The sequence below is a fragment of the Pleurodeles waltl genome, chromosome 11 (assembly GCF_031143425.1).
Source record: "Pleurodeles waltl isolate 20211129_DDA chromosome 11, aPleWal1.hap1.20221129, whole genome shotgun sequence".
NCBI classification, from domain to species: Eukaryota; Metazoa; Chordata; class Amphibia; order Caudata; family Salamandridae; genus Pleurodeles; species Pleurodeles waltl.
Genome location: NC_090450.1, coordinates 817,795,080 through 817,818,000, shown reverse-complemented (window position 1 = coordinate 817,818,000; position 22,921 = coordinate 817,795,080). Strand labels below are relative to the sequence as shown.

The 22,921-nt window shown below is 44.1% G+C and overlaps 1 protein-coding gene across 1 annotated transcript in view; it reads left to right on the top strand.

The window, feature by feature from the left end:
- Positions 1-22,921, top strand: part of CASTOR1 (cytosolic arginine sensor for mTORC1 subunit 1) — a 103,146-nt gene that overhangs the window by 1,685 nt on the left and 78,540 nt on the right. Inside the window, exon 2 of the mRNA XM_069214619.1 lies at positions 4,785-4,855. Coding sequence (XP_069070720.1) covers positions 4,785-4,855 — 71 coding nt within the window. The remainder of the gene's footprint in view (positions 1-4,784; positions 4,856-22,921) is intronic.

Below are 22,921 nucleotides of genomic sequence, written 5' to 3'. Positions count from 1 at the left end.
TGCTTTTGTGCTAGATATTTGAGAAGTATTGCATGTTAGAACATAGAGTTCAGTAATGTCGACTTGCATGTAAATCGACTTCACATTAACTAGTATGTTGTCAAGGGATCCATATGCAGGGAAGTGTACATTTACTATTCTAACTCAGCATCTACTTACCTTGCTGATATAATGATTGTCGATATAAGTGCAGGTTGATATTAAAACTTCAGTGTTATGGATCTTAACCATCTAGAAGTGCTCATATAGAGAACACTATAAATGATGTGCTATGTTTTGTAGGTTAGGCCTTTCCCTTGTCTAGCGCATAAAATACACAGCTTAGAACCCTTTGCTTTTGTAACCAATCCATGTTCTAATATTTACAAAGAAATAGATATGGATAAGCACTGACATCAAAAGTAGTCGGTTATGTTGATTGTTTTAATAAATATGGAATGAGCATTCTGTAGTCGGTGTGTCTGGGACCCCGTGATCACTTTGCTACTGATTATTTTCACTTTCTGGACATTTGTGGAGTATTGTTCACTCCGAGTGTCTGAGTTAGTGTGCCAGACTATGCGACATTAAGATTGCCTTTGAACACTGGTAATCCTGGGGATAAATATACATACAAAGTTAAGATGAATGTGTAAGAGAACGTGGTAATTTGTAGGTAGAAAACAACAATACCTACTGTCAATGGTGTTCCTGTTACAATAGAGCGCAGCAGTTATCTGTACATTCTGCTAATGTTATGTTATTAACCATCAAAAGTCAGTTTTAACAAATAAAACAAAGGGCCAGATGTACGACCATTTTTTTTGTCACTCACAATTTGCGTTTTTTTTTTGTGAATTGCAAATTGCGAGTAGCAAAACAAAATGTACAACACTGTCGCAGACACTGTTTGCAATTTGCAAATGGGTCTAAGGGACCAGGCTCACTATTAATCATGAAACCGGTTGTAATTTACCACCCATTTGGGAATGTCCGCACTCACAGGGATGATGGCCTGCTGGGGTCAGTAGACCACCATGTCTGTGACTGCTTTTTAAATAAAGCAGTTTTTTTTTAATGCAGCTCATTATCCTTGAAGAAAAACGGACTGCATTTCAAAAATAAAAATGAAATGTTTGTTTAATTTTTTCTAAGTAGGTAGGCATCCCCAGAACCACTGCGGACTCTGAAAAACTGTTGGCGCCCCCATTCACCAGCCGCTGCCCGTCCTTTAGGGTAGAGGGGCCACGACCCCCTACACCTTTTGCCCCTCATGAAGAGTGCCTGTCAGGCTGAGCAAAGGTCAGCCTGACAGACACTCTTCATGTTCAGGTCAGGCAGCCAGGAACGAGATGTGCGATTTGCGCAGACTCCTGGCTGCCTGAGCTGAACTTTGCTGGGCTAAAGAGGTCACAGCTCCTATGGACGTGATCTCCTCAGCTCAGCAAAGGTGCCTTGAGGCACTCCTCCTCGGGAATGAGTCACCCATTGACTTCGACCTGGGCGATTCAGGTTAAAGCCCTGAAGCGCCCAGGGCGAGTGTCAATTAGTGACACCTCGTCACAGAGTAGGGTGGGTCAGAAGTCTCACTGACCCCATCCCATTCTGTGACGAAGTTGGGACTGCTGCCTTCCCCTCATTGGGTGACTTAAGGTCAGCCAGTGAGGGAAGGCAGCAGTCCCAACCCTCCTGCTGGGACCTCAGAGGCAGAAGGTAAGTGTGTGTGTGTTTTTTTAAAATTAATGTTTGGTGCATGCGTGTATGTTTGAACGTTGACGAGTGTTGTGAATGGATGTGCATGCATGCATGTGTGAATTAATAAGTGTGTGTGTGTGTGTGTGTGTGTGTGTGTGCTGCCCGCCCGCCTCCCTCCTAAAATTACCGGCCACCACTGCCATTCACAAAGCGGAAAGTGTCCCTTGGGTGAGTGGGTTATCACCAATTTGAAATTGGTGGTAACTGTGATTGTTTTGTGACTGCATTCATGGTCACAAAACAATCATAGTTGCTATCAGGATGGGATGCTCTTGGAATGCACCTTCCTAATAGCAAGTTGCAATCCTAATTTTGCGAGTCAGTAACAGGTTGCGAGTTGCAAAATAGGGATAGTATGTCCACAGTTAATTCAGAATCCGACTGCAGGTATAATTTTGGGCTGCTCAGCTTGCAAACATATTTCTCAAGTATTGCTTTAACTTCACTTGTCTGCCCATATGTAACAGAGTCATTTTTAAATCTATACCCACCCCGTACAAGGCTGTACAACAATAAAACGCCCAATTTTTATCCTTCAGGTTTTTCTGGTCTGCTCCAAATGAAACATTGCAATCAGTTACTTTTTTGTTCCCTAAACTAGGACAGTAGTTCTCAGCAAAATAACTTTTTTAGTTGCTCTACCTAAGTTTTGGAATTCCATGCCCCTTGCACTTCATTCTGTTTTACGAAATTATTTAAGACCTGGCTTTAAAGGTCTCACCTGAGCCAGCACATCAGACATTTTATTAGCTTACAGTTGCGACTTAGCGCACTCCTGTTGCTTAGTAATGGTTGATTTAATTGTTACTCTCATTCCTTTGTGTATCTTTGGTCACCTTATGCAGGCTTCACATTCCTTTTCATGTGTCTGTCCCTCCCCTGTAGCTTGGCCAAAGTACTACTTCCCTGTTAATGTGTATCCTTCCACTGCTCATGCTTTAGGAGGTACTTTTTCCTTTAGTTGCTAGCCCCATCGCTTTTGCTTGTTCTGCCCCCCTCCTGCTTTGTTGCTGGTTCCTCTCAACCCTCTGGTGTTGTTGCTTCTTCCGTACCTCCCACCTCCTCCTGCGTTAATGCTTTTCCTGCCCCTCTTGCATAGCTTGCTTCACGCACCAGAAAAAAATTGGTGTGACGTGCCAAGCGCGAGCCCTGTTGTAGTGATTTTTTCTCTAAATTTCAGTCATGGTGCACAGCAGTCACATTGCTGTACTACATTGCTAAAATATATTGACAAAGCTAGTGGCTCTTGCATAGGCTAGGCTTATTGACTTTGCCAGAATTGTTAATCAGGAGTGTTTACCTTGCCCCCGTCTCCAGGGTGTTATTTAGGTAGTGTTACTTCTGCAGTGCCAAGAAGCTTTGAAGTTCGTAGAATAAATAAATACAATTAACATAAATAACTTAACATCATACTTTTTCACACTTTAGATAGTGGTGCCATCCTCTCAAGTTTTAGGTTAAAAATACTATTATTGTCCTCCCTTTTTTTTTTTTTTTTTTAAGAAGTATAGAAAACGCAAAATAATGCGTTATAAATGCTTGTCCATGAATGCTTGCAGCTGGGCCTCCAATATTTTGGGTCAGCCAAGGATACAGACATTGTTGCGTGTTTTTCTGCCTTTGTTATTGGATGTGCAGTATACTGCTAGGGCACTGTTCTATTGCTTACAAAGGCATAATACCGCAAGATTATTAACAGATTTTACTTTATTTTAATGCTGCCTCTACAATAGTGCCAAGGGTATTAGCACACTATCAGGGGATTGTTTATAGAATTAAAACCAGAAGTAATCCGTGTACAGTTCGTAAGGCGAACTAAGTGGGGATCGGGGTGGATTAGACTCGGAAGAGCATTAAGAGAACTGGGGTGTGGGTAAGAGTCAAGGTTGTCCCTATAGAGTTAAAATCAATTAATGAAGAGAAGAGATTATAACACTTCATGCTCCTAAATATAGATGGCGTTTTTATCGTTTTGAAGTGTAAAGAACTTCATTATTGCGATGTTGGGGGTAATAATGGATCATGTATTTAGAAGAAAAAGGGCCTAAAAGCACATATACAGGATCAGGAGAGTATTTTAGTTCAAAGGCCAATGCAGAGGGTGAAACAGTTGAGTTTTCTACAGCTGGAAAGGGGGAAAGGTAACTGATCAAGTAATTCTTGACACTTCTTGTGAACAAGTGGAAATGCCACTAGAAGCGACAAATACGGGTTGAATTCAGCAGGGACACTGATAGTGAGGGCAGGTGCGTGACGTAATCCTTTTGCAATCTATTTTCCAGAAAAAATGTTGATGCGGGTGGTAAACCGCGTTGGTAAAATGCACGGAGGGAGTTAGACAAGCGAGGGGAGAAATGTGCTTGTCAGCGGGTTTAAGAATACTACTGAGCCTCCGCGGCTGGAGGGCTATTTGAAGCACACTATAATCTTTGCAGGTCTTTGCCTTCCAGGCTCTTGTTTTTGTAAGTTTGTAGAAGTTTCCTTGCTTAAGAATTTAGCAAGGTAGGTCGGGGGATAACTGATGCACTACTAGAAAACAGAGAAATGGCAAGAGGAAGCAAAGAAGCCGAGGGAGTAGGTGTATCAACAGAAAGGTGGGGACCCTTTGTTGGATGCATGCTGTGGGTAGCAAAGTAGTGTAGCCAAGCGTGTATTAATGGGAAGGGTGACATTTTGGTAAAGTAACTTACTATAAGCGGAGTGACTGCTTCTCAGTCTCATGCTTTGGGATACACGAGGAGATGTGTTCTTGTAACCATTTGAAATGGTACATTCCGAGTCGAAGGCAGAGTATACTGCCCCTCCCCCTTAATGCAATAGTTCGTGTATGGACCTGGGCTCTTAAGACAGTTGCAGTCCTCGCATGCTGCTGCTAAATTTTCTTTACATGCATGAACTGGACGGACTGGAGTAGTGTGCCCACCCCTATCTTTAGAGAGAAGCGTTGTCTGTCTCGGAAGAGCTTGTTGGTTCACCAGAAAGATGGTGTTTTGTGGAGTTGGAGGAGGGGACATGCTCTGTTCCTTATCTTTCACTGCTTTCTTCTGCAGGTGCAAATTTTTCAGCCTAACTGAAACCCCCGAGGACTACACAATCATGCTGGATGAAGAAGGCTTTAAAGGTACAGGGCCTGCTGGGGCTTTCAAACAATTTGCCTGTTGTTAACTTTCCAGCATGCAGTTGGCATTAATTGACCTTGGTATTTAAATGCTTCCAGCTTCCAAGGGTTTCTTATCGCATGTGACCGCCATTTGCAGTAGTGTGATAACATGTTCTTTCTGTGTTTTTTTTTTTTTTTTTTTCTTCTTCTTTCCATCCCTCCCATCTTTAAACTTTCCTCTTGACTGTTGTGACCTACAGTAACTATCATATTGCTCTCTCTGAGTCTCCTTCGTGCCCGTTTATTTAGCTACCCACTGACTAGCAAAATGTTAAAAAATCGTGGATACGTATAAGCTTTTTATTTTGCTTTTAGCAACAGTATAATTTAAAAAGTATTTCTCTATCCACAATTGCAGCCTCGTTTTTAATAGAAATGTTGGTGCTGAGGAAAACATAGCCATAAGATTTGTTAAAGGCCAGCCATTTTGGCTTGGTTGCTGCATCAGTGCCAGGCGAGGGATGGATGGTTTAGGGTTAGAGATAAATCAGTGATATGTAGCCGGAAAAATGTCTATACTCTTATAATAAAAAAGGTACATTTTTTTCAACTCAGTATTGTGTGCAGCTGGTACCAAAAAAGTTTGTCCAGACACAGGAGTAGTGCATACATTCATGTAGAGCTTATCCTACTCAGTAATTATCTTTTCTGTGAATAAAGCACTATACTGGACGTGGCACTCTTCTTATAATCAGTAGTGCCTTTTTATTTTTTTCAGTAACTACATTAGTTGCATTCTGTTGTGTGTGTTTTATTTTTGTATTTTTTTTATTTTATTTTTTACATCTTGCTGTACATTGTAAGATCATTTTTTGTGCTGCAGATAAAGGTGGGCACACTCTAGTTTGAGAGGCACTGTGCGTAACGGTGATGCTGTCTTCACCCTCTGAAGCAGTGCTACCTTCCTCTGAGCTTTGCCCATACTTGTATGTATGAGCAAAACTTAAAAGGACGAAGGGTAGTCTTACCTGTAACCAATGCTGTTAACTGCTTTAATGAACATGAATCACCAACACTGAATTACCAGACTGCGTATAGCATTCAGTCTTAAGCCTGCCGCTAACTGGTAATACTGATATTAGGGATCTTTTATGCTGTCTTTTGATTGGCTGTGATCTTCCCAGGTTCCGATTCCTGTTGGCATTCAAGATTGCTCAAAATGCTATTGCACATAGGGCAAAGTACTGTTATCTTTAACCTATTTCGCTCTTTAGAATCCTTTGCTGAGATTCATCTTAATAATTTTAATGTTAAAGCCTTGAAAAATGTTTTCTTCAAGACCATCAAGCATGTTGCCCCTGATCAAATTCGTGACATATCCTGATGTGCTGTCGAATTTAAAATCAATAAAATAATTTAACAGAGACAAGTTTTAAACGTAAGGAGTACAACAAGACTAGATGTTGAGGTGGCATGGCCAAGATGGCGACCAGAACTGATGCAGAGTGCAAAAGCTCTGTGTCTCAAGCCTGCCCGGCACCGTCCCATGGCGCTGCACAAAAACCAGGGAAGCCAGTCCTTCCAGCTGCAGGAGCATGCGCTTGGAGCTGTGTGCTGAGGTGGGGACACACCCTTCCCCTTGCAGTGCCTGCAGCGCCCTGCATCCCGGCGAGACTATAAGATCATGAGGGGTTTGGCTGCCTGCTGTATATTGCCCCCGTCCTCCCCTCCATGGACAATTGCTGGGGGGGTGATCCAGACCTGAGCTTCATCGATCTGTCATTGCTTAACTGGCCATAAACTGGACTCCCTAGTGTGACTGGCCCTATCTACCTAACCTTGGCCTCCAGTGGGCCCTTACATGTGCTAGGTACTGACTCGGTCTGGAGGACCGGGGTCCCTAAGAATTGAGATGGTTGTTCAGTGGTGAGTAGGGGGAGTTGGCTGGAAAGTGAAAGGAGGAAGTAGTGGGGGCCCTCTGACTGGGACCCTCCCCCAGTCTGTTTCCCTCAATTTATTTGAACAGGTAGCGCCTCACAGCACGTGCAACTGAAGACCAAGGTGACTTGGATCTATGGCCCTTTGAATGGTGAGCTTAATGTGGTGTGGATAAAATCTTTACGATTGGATTAGTTGGGATCTCCTGTTGTGTGCTGTATGTCCCTTTCAGGTACAATCATGGTGAATCATTGCTCCGCCAAATGCAGCACTGATGGGGGAGACGAGCTCCCCACCCACACCCAACGGAGTGCTAACTGGGCACATCCCAGGCAGTCACAGAAACAAAAAGAAAACTCCTTGATTAATTGCTTTGTGCCATCAAAGGTGTGAAAAACTCTGGAGTACATATTGGAGACATTGATGATTGACATTGGTCTTCTGCTAGCTGATAAAGCCAACCTTAGGGATAAGGTGAAAGAGCATAAAACTATGCCTGTGGAGATACACCCCGCAGTTCTGGCAATGCAATCCTGTATCAAAGCTCTGCAGGCAGAGGTTTCCCACCTGTGTGACAGAGGGAAGGATGCGGAAGGCCAGCTGCCCCGGAATAATATGAGATTGGTTGGCCTCCCAGAAGGGGCGGAAGGTCCCAATATGGAACTGTTTCTAGAGGACTAGCTCCTTCTTAAGTAGTGGGTGGCAAGAGATCCACATTTTGTCAGTGGAAAGGGCCCATAAGGTCCCGGGCCAGGCTCCTTCCCCTTGTTCTCCACCTAGGCTGGTGGTGGCCCACCTCCTTAAATTATAGAAACCAAGACCATATCCTTCAGGGTGCAAGAACTAAAGGCCCTTGGAGACTGAACAACGAGGTGAACTATGAGAATTATGGGATTCTTAATGCCGGTCAAGCAGTCACTGTGCTAAAGTATTCCCTCATGATCTCAGCCAAGTTACAGGTAAGGTATACTGGAACTGACCACTTCTTCACGACACTGGAGGCCACCCGGGAATGGCTAGAGATAAAAGGAGTATCCACGCCGCCTTGCACAACAAGCCAAACTGGAGGCTGTAACTGATAGTGCTCATGACAGCAACTGCGCAGACCACTCAGGAGCAAGCCCACTAGTAAGCAGGCAGCACATGAACGCGCTATGGCCGTGACGGAGCTGGAGTCTCAGTGCAGCTTGTCTCAGTCTTTCACAAATCTTGTGCCTGTTACATCTCAGCAAAGCTGGCAATCACATTGGAGCACATCTCACCAGAAGTTTGAAATGGTCCCGAACTTAGCCCAATCAAGTGATATGAGGCCCTGTGTAGCGCCTTTGACTTTTGTAATGTCTTTATCAAGGTATTGGGCGGGGTGGGGGTGGGGGATTCTTTCCTCTGTGGAAGGAATATGGCTTATGTAATAACTGCATGCAGGCTTGGTTCAGTTGACCGACCACTAGTCTGTTTACTATTGCATGAATCTCTCCCGATTTCAGATGGAGCAAACTGTTTGGTTACTTGTTACGGTTTCTGCTTGGTTGCGGAATAGTTATTCTCTCGACAAGGGAAGGGTAGCTAGGGTATTAGTTCTGAGTTTGCACACCGAGGAGCTACGGTATCATGACACTTCCAAAGTAACTGGGGAGACCTTCATTGGGCTTCATAGTGGTTTGGCTAGCAACGAAGAAGTGGGTTGGAACATTGACAGAACATGATAGCACGCCCACCTGAACAAATATCCATGTACAATATTATCTCCTGAAATATTTGAGGAGTGGCCACCCCAGGTGTTACCATATGATCTACTCCTACTTGTGATGTAAATGGATGAATATTTCTCCATTACAAGAAACGCACCTGACCGCCCCAGAGCTTCTTAAACTCCAGCGGAGGTAGAGAGGCTAAATTATTAAACCTTCATACTCCGCATACGCAAGAAGGTTTCTTATTTGGGTGCCTCTATCAGTCCTGTTGACAGCCATTTGCACAGTAGTGGATCCAGAGGGCAGATACGTGGCGGTCAATGCATCTCACCACTAGAGAATAGTCCTTTTTCTCCCTTGTATACCAACTACATACCAGGATAAATTCACTCCTAGGCAACTCCTTCATGACATCTCGGGTCCTGTCCTCTGAATACCTGGGCCTCACGCTATCTGACCACAACCACTACATGGCTCGAATGGGACACCTTTAAGGTCATTATATGGGGTCTGCGCATTAAGACGTCCTATGGTGTACATGATGCAGATGCAACTCATTGATCTTGAAGATGTTGTGGAGGTGCGGGTGGAGACAGGAGTAGGGAATGAAGAGGAGGTCACACCCCTCATTAGGGAACACAGGTAAGTGGCGGGCAGACTCAAAAGACTAGACATGCAGAGTTTGTGGTCAGGCAACATGCAGTGCGGGACAGAACGGGGTTGGTCTTTGCATGGCTTGTGACGTCCCCTGCCAAATAAACTCTGTTAGATAACCAAAAGGGGAAATCTTGAGCATCTAGACTGATATCAAGCAGGCCCTTGTTTGACTACTACACCATGCTTTATTGGGAGGAGCTGGGACAAAAGGGTCCCTCATTGCTGGAATACATGGAAAACTTACCCATCCCACGGCTTGATCACTTACAGCGTCCTATCCTAGATGACGCTCGTACCTTAGACGAAGCGATTCACTCTCGTACGTACTCACTGAATGTTTCTGACAGCAAGCCCTGCATGCCCTCGTTACCCATGTCGGGAATCGGGTTTCCATCACATGGTATAGACCTTCCCCATCATCTGGCAATTCTGGGAAGAGATGTCATCCACACTGACTGAAATTACAAGACAGACACTACCAGTGCCTCCTCGGAATCATAGTGCTCACACACAAAACCAAGTATGCTACAAAGTTCATTGACTTGGGCATATGTCCTTGCAAAAAGGCGTATTGCTATGACTTGGAAATGCCCGGGGACCCCCCCACCCCACCAAACAACTCTGGGTACAGTAATCTGCTCAAATGGGCAAAAACTGAAGTCTGTCTGGCACATGCAGATTTCACACCAGAGGGAGGCACACAATTAGACACATCTATCTAAGGATATGTGAACATTTTCCTGTAGCAGTTGGGCTTTTATGTCAAGCATGGCCAATGCCTGCAAGTCAAACTAAAACAAAGATGAGTAGACCGTGCCCAGATTAATTACCAATGGTTCAGATTGTATCAGCCATTTTCACTCCTCTTTTTTGCTGAACATGAAGGTGTGTTTTTTTTTATTTTTATTTTTTATTTTTTTTATAGCGTCGAGCATGCGCTAGCACATGCGTCTCTCTTGTGAGACTCTGTTGTTAACTAAAAAATACTTGGAGCATGCCCATTGCTTACCATTTGTTTGCTTGGGGGTACACTCTTCTTTAATACCTCGTAATTCTTCACTGCAGTCCAAGCATTTCCGTTCCGGTTTGTGGAGCAGAGACCACGCACTGATTGATTCAACTTAATTAGTGCCCATCTGCTGATCCCAAAGTAATTTAGGTACTTCTTTTTAACTTCCTCGGCCCCGAAAACAGAAGGCGTATGACTGGCAAAGAAGTGCCCAGCAGGCAAACAAAACTGCAGAGTTTTATTTTCTGTGCTTAACTATTTCCTTTTATTTTGCCAAGTCTTCTTTTCTCACTTTGTATTCATGTTTTTTGTTTTGTTTTGTTGTTTTGCTCGTATGCGCTGTTCTCAAAAGATGAGGATTATCTTCTTCTAGCTATTGCAAAGCAACATTGTTTATTTCTCATGCGTAATTTCCCCCTACTCCACTCTACACCCCGACTCCACTCTACAACACTTTCCTTCAGGAAATCCACTCTACAACACTTCTCCCCCACTCCACTAACTTTTAGCCATGCTGAACAGAAGCCGCACTGGTGTACAACATAGCAAAAACATATTGCCAAACCAATTGCTTGTGTATAGGCGAGACCTATTGGCTTTGCCAATGCTGCACATTAGCTTTATACTACAAATATGTTAACATGTGCCTATATTTAAGAAAATCTGATCCCGTTTGGTAACTCCCTATCTGTCTACCTGCTCAGCTTGTGCCTGGAATTCATGAAAAGTCTTTCACAAAAAGCACATTTCCCAGTATTTTTCCACTTTTAAAAATAAATACAAATAGGAAACGGATTGTTTTCTGTCTGTATTCATCTGTAAATATCAGTAAAATTGGAAAACTGGGAGCATTATTTAAAATACATATGTTTTTATACCACAAGGCAAGTGCAATAATAAAATGGTGCACCCATCCACTGCTGTGATCTTATTGAGGAAAGAGGCTGAAGGCTGAATTCCTTTGTAAGAACATGGAATTCCGAGGTGATTTGCATCGTTCTGCTAACATAGGGAAAATGGTATTTCATTGTACTTGGTCACAACATCACCGTTCACATAAACCGCTTAAGTCCTTGGTGTTTTGTTGCTTTTATATGAAAGAGATAATACGGTTGTAGATATAAATATTAAAACAGTAATCGGTAGTGCAAAATTAAATGCCAAAAAGCAGTTAATAATTCGTTGCAAAAACATATCAGAATCGGGTTAATGCAAAATGAGGTTTAAAAAAACAGATGCAGGCAGAATGAGTATTAACACGCAGAGACATTGTTTGTTTCTTTTTATCTAATGAATTGTGTGCAAAAAAGCTCTACTTTTTGCTCATCATTGTTCATGTTGGCAGAACAGTTTAGAAAGACAAAAAGCCATTTTTCATTTTCATTACTTGAACTACATACAGCTTCAGCGCTGCTCTGTTATCTGCCTTTTCCTTGGCCGCTTGCCACAGACATAATGACCTTATAGTTCAACTCTAACAAGTTATTACATTTAAGCAGCTATGTGTTTTCTTTATAACAGATCAAAGAAGTCCTGACTCATCTGTAGTAGGGAAATGAGCAGCCGTTTTTTTTTTTATACCCGCGATTGCGGGCTTCCATCCGTTATAAAACAATACATTACTGGGACATTACAATCACTCGTATCATTTATTATAAAAGGATAAAGTTGTTGACTTATTTGCGCTTTAGATGAACGCTACAAAGGGGGAAGAAAAAACAATTTAAACATGGGTTTATTTCTACTGTGTTCGCCCCTTTTTCATTTTTTTGCGCTTTTGTAAAATAAAAAATGATGGCTGTAAATGCGTGAATGCTTGAATTTGCAGTAGACTAAAATCTTTGAATAGCTAAAACGGCTCACAAACTCGAAACTTTATGAACTGCAGCAATGAGTAAAACACACAAAGTAAATAAAGTGAAGGATTTGCTGGATTTTTTTCAAGCCTCATAAAATATTTTCTCATTTAGCTGCAATTTGTATGACTGTCTATGGGGACTTGTTAACTGTTTTCATTCACTGTAGTAGCTAGTAGCATAACTCTGTCGATTTATAGCTCTTTTGATTTATACATGTTCCTTTGTGACCTATAGCCGACTGGTTCAAATTGGCCTTTCATTGTTTGCAAGTAGGTGCATTGTCCGACAGTGGTGCTGTGAAATGACTAATCATGCTAGCAAGGCTTGGACACAAAGAACATTTTACCTACCTTCAATAAAGCTCTTTCTCTTGACACTATCCAAACACAGGTTCCTGACCTTCGATTATACTCCATGCCCCTTACTGGATCTAGAGAATTATTTTGTAGTAGACCTTCCATGTCCCGCTAGGTGGTCTTGTGTGGCTCTGTGTTTGCCTCTAGTCTGCCACAGAAGTATGGGAGCAAAGCTGTCTATGAGCCCACCTCTGTGCGATGAAGTCAGTTTCTTGTTTTTTTCCCATATCTGTACTCTCAAATGCAGATTGTGAACAATTGCTGGTAACAGTATGTTAAGCTCTAACTCTTTTAGATGTAAAAAAGGGGCCACGCCACCAAGAAGAGCAATACTGAAGGTAAGCCGCTTGTTTTTCTGGTGTATACTTTTAACTGCAGGTTCCTCTACTTAGAACAGATACCAACGCAGTGCCTCCCCAATGTGGAGGGTCTGTTGAGTTGGCTCAGACAAAAAAGCTTGCAGAACCAAGCGAACAAAGGGTTCTTGCTACCGGATCTGTCTGTCAAGGCAGTAGTGCTTCATGAACATATGAACAGACATCCATGTCGCAGCCTGGCACTCCTCGCAACAACACATTGGCCTTAGCCCTGGTGGAATGGGCTTTCAGAGCTTCTAGGACCTGCATCTTGGCCAGTACATAGCACTTCTTAATGCAGAGGACTATCCACCTGGACAGGGTCCTTTTCTGCATAGTATAGCCTTCCATTGCTCCAGAAAACAGGCAAAAAGTTGATAGCCTACTACATGGTCTATCATTTGATCAATGTAAAAGCTTAAAGCCTTTTTGGAGTCCAACCAGTAAAGACGCTCCTCTTTCGAGGAGTGAGGAGGAGCAAACAGTGGTAGAGTAATAGATTGCCCAAAGTGTAAATGAGTGACGATATTCAGTAAGAAGGCTGCTTGGGTCATCTGTACCAATTTGGAAAAAAGATGGTGTAGAGCAGGGTGCACTGAAGTGCCTATAGCTCACTCATGGAACAAGCGGACATAATTGTAATGAGGAAGTCAGCTTTCAAGGTCCAGAGATGCAGTGAGCAACATTGCATTGTCTCAAAAGCTGTGGACATGACCAAGTTAAAGTTCCACTATCGCACCACAAACTTTTGGAGCATGTGTATCAAAACCTTAGTAAACCGCAACAGGCATTTGAACAAGGATGGTTGATTTTGCAAATACAGAAATGCTGAAATGGGCGACAAACCTGTCTAGAGCCACTGCAAGGGCTTGCTGAGCTAAAGACAAAGCAGACAAAAAGACCCCTAACAGCTTTTCCTGTAAGGAGCCACAGGCATAGTAAGTCAACTTAGCTTTTCATGTACCTAACCAATGCAATAAATATTTATACAAAAAACAACATAAAAAATGGAGGACCACACACAAAAGGAAGTGTTAAACACTGAGATAGCACTTGAAATAGAATACTTTTTTGTCTGACTGACAAGTGAATCTAAACGTGTCTTAATATATATTTTTTTCACATTCAGGAAGCTTAGCACAAAGGGTGTCTTTGCCTCATGTTGATCTTATCCAACCAGTGAAGGTGAGTTTGTCAGTTCAGGTGGAAGAGGGCCTTGTAGCTCTGTACTCTTTAGGCTTGGATGGGTGTCATTTGGTTTGATTTCTTCACGCTCACTATAAAGTGAGCTGTTGACTGGAGCACTGCTTTTAGAGAAGTCGTCATTGAGTAGCATAGGTCAAAGGGAATTGATTTTTCCATCTTGTCTGCATGTGTTAGGGCTCGTACAGCAGCCCAGCAGTGCCACACAATTTTGGGTTAGACGAATGCTTTTCAGTGCTTATACCTGCATTACCGAACTAAAATGTGTTTGGCACCTAGTTAGAGCTCCTCTCTGCCTTTTAGAATTCATTGAGGAGCTGAGCAGGCAACTGTGTATGGAATTACGGGCAGAAAGTCCGCAGTCTGCTGGTTTGGGCGCAGAGAGAGAGCCTGGGATTTGGTAAAAGTCAGGTTTGATGCAGACTTATCTTGACTCACTGGGCTCTCATTGCAGTACTAGTGGGAAGATAGAACCAACAGGAACAGCAGCAAATGCCTGTGATTCCCTTCAACCTCCCCGGTGGCATATCAGTGAATGACTGATGAGGCAGGAGCACCAATTTGGAGCAGCTCTGGTACATGGGGTAAGAGAGATATGTCTGCTCCAGGCACTACAAGTCTCTCATTTATGCCTTCTGTACTCTCTGCCCCATCCTATATGCCTCTGTGCCTTCTGCTCTCATCCTTTCAACTGCCACCCCACCCTCCCTACACGAGACACGCCTAGTCCTAGGTAGGTTTTACTAACTTTATTTGTTGCAGTTCGGAATGGTTGCCACAGACTGACCATGCTGCCTACAAGGGTTATCGTTCTCCTTTCCTTCTCTTAGGGGTTTCCCTCTGCGACTAAGTGTCCTGGGCACTTCCTGCCATCCCTTTGATGACTCCTCTTCTTCTGGTCCTCTCCTGGTCCAAAGATGAGGCGTAATGTGGCCCTCAAAAGCAGATCAAAATAAGGGGAAAGTAAATGACAAAAGCCAACAGCCTTTCAGGTACCCTAGCTATTGTGCCGTCACCATCCCAGTACAATCAGTGATATCTGCCATCTCACAAGTGCTCTTCCCCTCCCAAGTGACTTTGTTGGGATGACCCTAGCCCTGCCATCCACCTTCTCACAGAGAACACACTGACAACTGGCACTTGCCTGAAGGCACTGCCCTCCAGTATTGTGGCAGCAGGAGCCACAGTGTCCATCTCCTCAGTGGACCAGGACACAGTGCTGTTACAGCGGTCTTCCTATCTCCCATCTGCGGCACATCCTGCCACTCTCCTCACTGCTCTTTTCTCCTCATCATGCCCTTCAATGCCGTCTTCTACCCCGTCCTCTCCACATTAGACTCCTCCCACCATGCCTGCCTTCCTCTGCTCTTCCTCCATGGTCCTCGCCTTTCCTCGGCATACACCAGGATCTGCCACCTCCAAACCAGCTTGCTCCTCGTCGTATCCTGGGAATCAATGCTTTATTGTGGCGACAGGTTCTGGCTGCACCTTGACGTCCACCTGAGCGCTGCGGTTCCCTCGTTCATGTTCCACGACAACGGCCATCTTGAAGTCCTCCGTCGCGGTGGATGCCTGACTGCATGCACTTACTTCCTACCACCATCATGTCTCCCTCCAGTGGCCCCTACCCCTTTCTGTGTCCACCCTTTTTACTTTAGCCACTGTTACTTTTGCCCCCAAGCCTTCCTGTGGTCTCTCTCCATGTGTGTTCCCACTTTGACCTATACCACCTCTTCTCTTGAATTCCTCTGCCCTTACCGCTTTTCGGTCTGCTACCCATTGCTCATTTCCAATCCTGCCCGTTCTGCAACATATCGCTCTTCCTCCTCTGCCCCTTGAGCACTCTGTTCTATTCTTTATGCACCTGTGGTTCTTTGTCAGCTGTCCTTCCTCCCTTGTTCCCATCGTTCTCGCTCTGTCACTAGTTCTTCCTCAGCGACCCATGTTCTTTGCGTACGACCAGACATTTTCTTGAGCCTGTGCATTCTACCCCTGCAGGTGACCTCTCTACTTCGTCTCTTCTACTGTTTAACCATGTAATTTATGCCACCTGTCCTGTGCTTACTGCGCTGTTTGAACCTTTGCCATCTTTTTCCTTCAGTACCAGTGTTGTCTATGCACCGCAGGCCTGCTGCTCTCTGTAATATCTGTGTTCCCAGACCTTCTGGTGCTCATGCTGCAGTTCCTATATCCCCTCGGCCTGTTGGACTCAGTGCTGTCTGTCTGCCCCCGAGAGCTACTGACTCTGTGCTTTGGCCGTGCCCTCCAGATCATTCAGAATACAGCGCTCCCCCCCCCGACCCCAACGGCTCAGCTGATCCTTTGCATCCCACCCAGCTCTCTGACTCGGAAACCGTTTTACACACGTTATTCGGTAGCTATTGATCAAAACATGCCAAAGTGACCTCAGATGGTCTCACAGCCGCACAGTTAAGGATCAGATCTAGTAATAGTTCTTGTGTTGGAAGCTGTGTACTAACACGAGCTCTGTTTTTTAATAAAGATGCATGTGGTTTAACGGAAACTGAAGAAAGGGGGACAGAATATCAGTAATGCATTGTCAGTTAAAAAGGACATCACCACAGAGGTCCAGTGCACCAAACACTGAGATGTGTTTTGTATCTTCAAGAACAGACATTTCCCATTCATAATGTTGGCTTTGTCACGCATGACAGAGGCCCATTTAGCTGCTATGCCCTAAATAGCTCCGCACTCCTCCTTCTGGCGTAAGAGTAGACTATACAGGGGTAATGTACTACAAATGGCCCCGCACAAGAGACAGACGTGCTAAAGAGGGCGAGGAATGCTTGTTGAAAGTATTAAACAGGATGTGTCCTTCCCAACACACCAATCCTAGTTTCATATTTTTTTCTTCTCAATCTCCTTTCCGTTGTTCCACTGATGTAATTTGTCTATTGTTTTCACTGCTTCAAGTCAAGAGACTTCACTAAACATGAGACTATATTGAGGCCATTGTATACTGAGAGATGCTATTGTTGGGGGTGGGGGGGGGCGTGTTCAGATCTAATGGCCATGTAACAGGTTCACTGAGGGATCCAGTTGTGTTGTAATTTTCCATTTTGAATTACAATAAAACTTGTTTAATGAAAAACAATACTTTCATAATTGCAGGTCATAAACGTTTCCAAAAACTTGTGTATGTGAAACTGTTATCAGTAATATTTGGAATTCCTTCTGTCTGAGGAAGGGTACCACCACTCCGCCTTTTATTAAATGCAGTGCTAATGATAGCCCGGCAGTCAGTATGCATAGCTGTCCTGTAACATCATCTCTTTTATGATCATTACCTCCAACCTCCAGTCCTGTATTACAGCCAAAAACACTTGAAGTGGTATTTCTCATATTGTAAACTAAAAATGGACTTCAGGACCTAGAATGTAGAGTGACTGGCTCAAACACAGGCCTGGCTACTGTGGTCTACTTGGTAGATACATTTTAAATCAGTACACAGAGGGTGTAGTTGGTCTATGACACATTTTCTTCTAAATCAGTTTGAGTGGCATGTGTGGCTTATCATCTGCCTTTGACTGTCTGGGCAATCTCATCTGTAACTTTGCATTGATGCCTGGGATCTCTCTACCGGTGGGGGAGGGGAAACAGAGCTTCTCTGTGCTCTCTTTCATGTATTTCAGTACATTCCAACCGCCTCTGTTTGATGTATCTTCGAGATGGTAGCAGGTACCAGCGGTTCTCTCCTCTATATGACCCATGCCCGGGAAATCCAAGCCTCTCGGTAAAACAGTGTCAGCCTAGGTCAGCTGCAGACCTGACCTATTAGGTCTTTGAAATTGTGCCTACATAGGAATTAATATGTCCACTTCTATTCATGAACAGAGTGTGCAAACTGCTTCACTTGTGTGAGATCGTAGCCCTTATGATAGAGATTAGCTTCACTTTTGGTGTCCTAGAAATCTTACACCACAGGGACCACAACCAGCTTTGTATAAGCCTTGCATTAACATCTCATGAGCACTAGAGCTGTTTTACATTTATTCGAAGACCATTCCATATCTGATTAGTTTTACTCGTACTATAGTGTCACTCAAGGGGTCACACATAATGCATTAGATGTCACATCTATACATGCTGAAAACATGAAAATGTCACAGTTAAGCAAACTAAAACTTGGCAGCAATGCCTCCCTTCTCCCCTACGCTCCTTTCCCCTACCTCACAGTCCTTCCCCATCTCCTGCTGTTCCAGGCATTACATGTTCCAAGAAGCTTTGTGCTCCTCAATTTACTCAAAAAAACGTATATCAGTGTGTCAAGACCATCAATGCTCGTCAGTTGAGCACTTTCTGTGCCCTTGCTGAACTTACAATTTAATTGTATTGAATGAGTAAATTAACAATTAATTAGCTTTTTACGATTTCATTGTGGTTCCTTTTATGGAAATTCCTAACTTGGTAACCCAGCAAATTAATGATCCATATTTCTTCTTCCTTAAACAGCCAGACAAGCTTTTTAAAAGCCATGTGGCTTACCTGGTGCGGTCCTTCGTGTTTCCTAGTACTGGCCTCCATGATGATTAGTCTGGTTTTCGTGCATTGCCCTGCTTTTTCAGTCCTTGTTTCAACCATGCATTCATCTTGGGTTGTCTGTGGTGATGATGATGTCCGTGCCTTTTATTTTATCAGACATTTCTTTCATGGTTACTTTAGGTTAGCTTTGCAGAAATGGCCTTCCAACGGTTGACCTCTTTTCTAACTAACTGACTTTGTTTGTCCTCCTCTTTACATTGTGGCCATGTTCCATCTGGTGTGCTGGATGCCCCGTGGCTCCACACTCCTACTATATTGATTTCATTTTTATGTTAAGCTACTGGCCCTTGCTACTCCATCCCTATAACATTTTCTTTTAGAGGTATGCAGAAGACACCCAGCACGTTGGGTTGGAAGGTCCTCCTCACGGATATTTCTAGTATGTTTTGAGAGAGGATAGGCAGTGAATCAGCAGCCAGTGCGCCAACTAAACTCCCTGATAAAATGCAGATTATGATAGTGAATGGGAGTCTACAGTGTACACCAGGGGTCTTCAACCTTTTCTGTAACAAGAGCTACATTTGTTCCATGAAAACCACCCAGAGATACTAATATCATTAGTGCTTAAATAGTGACGTCACCAGACTAGATTACATCAGTGGCCACCATATGCACGATTACTAGCAGTGGTCTTCTCAGTGTATCAAACAGGGTTTCCAGTCATAACGTAATAAATATTTTATCAATTTCAAATGTCTCTACATGGATAATAGCTAACTCCATGTCACTGGCAGCAAGGTTAATGTATCAATAATTTGTATTCCCAATGCCACATGATTTATCACTCAAATAGTAGCTTTATGTATATTTTGGAAATTGAGCCATTTTCTCTACATGCCAACTTATGAATTCTGAAAATACACACATTTTCATCTTGAATACACACTCTCAATTTTATTATAGATCTATTTATTTAGCCAAGCAAAATCTTCTAACTTAGTGAGGTGGACTGCACACAGGAGAGCTACTTAGGTGTAGCTCGCAAGCCACCATTAGCTCATGAGCCACTTGTAGGAGAAGCCCGGTGTACACAGTACTATGAGTATTCTCCCTGAACCAGCTTAAGCAGTCCAAAACCTTGGGTTAACATTTGACAACAAAATGACGAAGTCCGCGCAGGATTCATGAGTGGCCATGCCTGCTTTTAATCTTTGCAGAGGCCCTGCAGAACCATGGCTTATCCTGACCATGGAAGGTGTAGAGATCTAGATGAGCCTGCTTTTATAGGCTTTTGGCCTTGATCATGACACAATCTGTTGATAGCTATGTGCAAATTCTTAAATATCCTAGTTAAAAGTTGTACAGGAAAATGTGGCACAAACGGCTGTTATGATTCCCAGGTTTAACCACTCGCAAAATTAGTAGTTAAAAACCTGTACTAGATTCAAGTATAGTCAAGCTGCCTTTATGACCTAATGCACTATCCATAAATGGTTTGGTGACAAGCACCCTACTTTCACTTTTATAGTGGTGGTCTCCTTTGAGAATGCTCCAGTCTTCCAGTTGAAAGTTCCCAAGTTAAAACAAGTCTGGCTCAAGACCCTCAGACCCAATGTCTCGTTCTCTGCCTTCTTCCGACACTGATCACAGTCCCCATTAAATCCTATTGGCTCCTTTAAAATTGTTTTTTGCCAAAAACTTTTTTATTACATTTTCTAAACTAGGAGCGTCGACTGGACCCCGTTCAAAACAAAACATACAGGACCAAGATATGCGTTTGCAGCTGATGTGTACATGGCAACAGTGGCTCAAAAAAGTGTGGTCAAAACACCGGACCTATCACATCATATTGTAGGGCCTGGCCCGTTTCCAATCCCGTCCAACCAACTCTGTGCCCAAACTGCGGAGAGCGACCCACTCACTGATCTAACCACCAAAAAGTACACTCTGCATATTGTGACTTGTCTGTCTGCACAATCCCGTAAAGCAGGATGGGAACAGAAAATGAAGCAAAGAAAAATCGGCATTCAACCAGAGGAAGAACCTTACATCTTGACTCAGTCAAAAATGCCTATGGTCCTTCATCGAGAATGGTTTAATGTGTGCGCCAGAGCCCCTCTCAGCATAGTGTTTAAAGGTTTCTTTTTGGTCCATCAGCAGAATAGTCCAAAGGTACCAGTGCGTCAAAGGAGGGCAGTTCGCAGATTTACACTTGTGGGTAATAATAATAATACAGTTGTGGGTAATAATCAGTTTAGCGGCTCCCAAGCATTGCAACACCATTTCACATTCCTGTTTCGGCATAGCCTGCAGGTATGAGGCCCAGGAGCTGCACCTCTGGAATGAAAGAGATAGGGAAACCAAGAATGGTTTTAAGTGTGGCAGCCGCCTGCTCTCAAAATGGTTGACCCTTGGGACACACCTACGAATGGTGCAGATCCCCTCTCCGTGCCCCACAGCCCCTCCACCTCCGTGGAAATGCATTATGGGGCATGCAGTTTAAGCAGAGAGGAGTATAGTGCCAGCCAAACCAGATTTTATATTGGATTTCCCTCCCTAGGACCTTGCTCAGTGATGAATGTCCCTGACCAGGCACTCTGTGCGACCTTCCATCCCAAAAGGCAATGTATAATGCCTAGAAATGACACCTTCAGAACCATCAAGGGAAGGGAATAAGGTTTTGAAAGGGATTTTGTCCATAGTAGCAGCAGAACTGGTTACGGGACGGATGATCCAGAGGTGGGTCTGAGAGCAACACGGCACTCTGTTTTCAGCAGGGCAAAATCTCCCTTGCATCACAGGAATATTTTAGGGATCTCCCTGTTGTACATACTTGAAGTAATTTGACACCACCCAAAGCCGCCACCACCCTGCTCCGCATCTTCGGGCCTGTCCCGCCATAGCAGAATTCAAAGCAGTGCTGTAATGGATTAGCGTATATGGTGATGGGAGCATCACCGTTCCTTTCAAGGCAACATATGTACCTCACAGGCACCCTTTAGTGCTCACAGGAGTGCTGGGGTAAGCATTGAGGAGCCTGTATGGCTTCTGCAACCACACTGTCCCCTTACTGTGTATAGAGTTTCCTCCAATTTCATGCTACAGTCCATGCCATTTGTCCACATCCTTATTGGTGGTGCAGAGGGGAAGTTCCAGGCTCTTTACTATGGTGCTATGTCTCTTTATGCCAGGAGTGTGCCTAGACTCACCAGATTTTTGTCCCCCCCAGGGGCCTTCTATGTTGCTAAGGATGCACAGCAGTGTTAGTTTGGGGTTTGGCTCTATATGTGTGCCCCCTACGCGTGACAGGGTACACATAATATTCATCGAGTAGTTATGAATAACGGGACAGAACCACACCATGTGAAAGAAACTGCTGTTCAGGTCTTGGCATCTGGGGCAAGCGGGGGAAATGCAGATTCAGTCCATCCATAGCTGGTGCAGTGTAATGTATGCTTGGTGTAAATATTTGAACTGTATAGGTCTGAGTCTCCCCAAAATGGCCAGCACTCGCGGTGCAATATACGCCTTTAGCCAGTCAGGTTCACCCAGATTTCCCACTCACTCCTCCCATTTCACTTTGAGGGGGCACATTGGAGGGGCACGTCGGGTATTGTGAGAGTGATACTAAGGTCTTTTATACCTGAGAGACTCTGCCCTGTCCCAGGGCGCCCATAAGTAGTCATCCCGCCAAGAGGTTGTACTCTGGGACAGCCGCCAAATCGTTTTTGTGGGTCTGGAGTGCGTGTTGTGTTTAAATATCAAAAGAATTGGGAGTTCAATAGTTCAAAGTCCACTTGGAGGGTCTGAAAGGACTTGATATGGGACTGGTACCATACATCCCCTAAAAGTGAGATCCTCATGCTGTCCTAGCCCCGGAATCCCTTTAGCTGCGCCACCTGAGTCCTCCACCTACCTTCCATCAGGGGGACCTTCAGGGTGAGTCTGCTGTCCCATTTGATCCAAAACAGGGATGCTCTCTACACACGGAACGCCACCTGTGTTGGTTCCAGGAGAGTGTCAGGGATGGGAGCACCATACAAGATACCCATCATGATGCTGAATTCTACAAGAGCCAGTTCTCTTTGTAATATCGGGTCCCCCCATTCACCATGCATCCAGTTGTTAATGGTCAGTAGCTGGGTGGCCCAGTAGTAGAGGCACATATCGGCCATCCCCAGCCCACCTTCATATACTATGCATACACAGTTGCCCAGTGCTACACATGGGGCTCTGCCTGCCCATATGAATTACAACCCCATTACTACAATGAAAGTAAACCAGGATTGTGGGATATGGAGGGGTAGTTCCAAAGGTCATATCGGAAGCATGGGAGAACCATCATTCAAAAAAGGGCTATCCTACTTCTGAGGGTCACAGGGAGTTTATCCCATCGGGCCATCTCCTCACCAGCTGTCTGAATCAGCTGGCGCAGGTTGAGGCTCCAGGTGAGGTGAGATTCCCAGGAGATGTGGACTCCCAATTATAGGAAGCTGAGTGTGTGTATGGGGA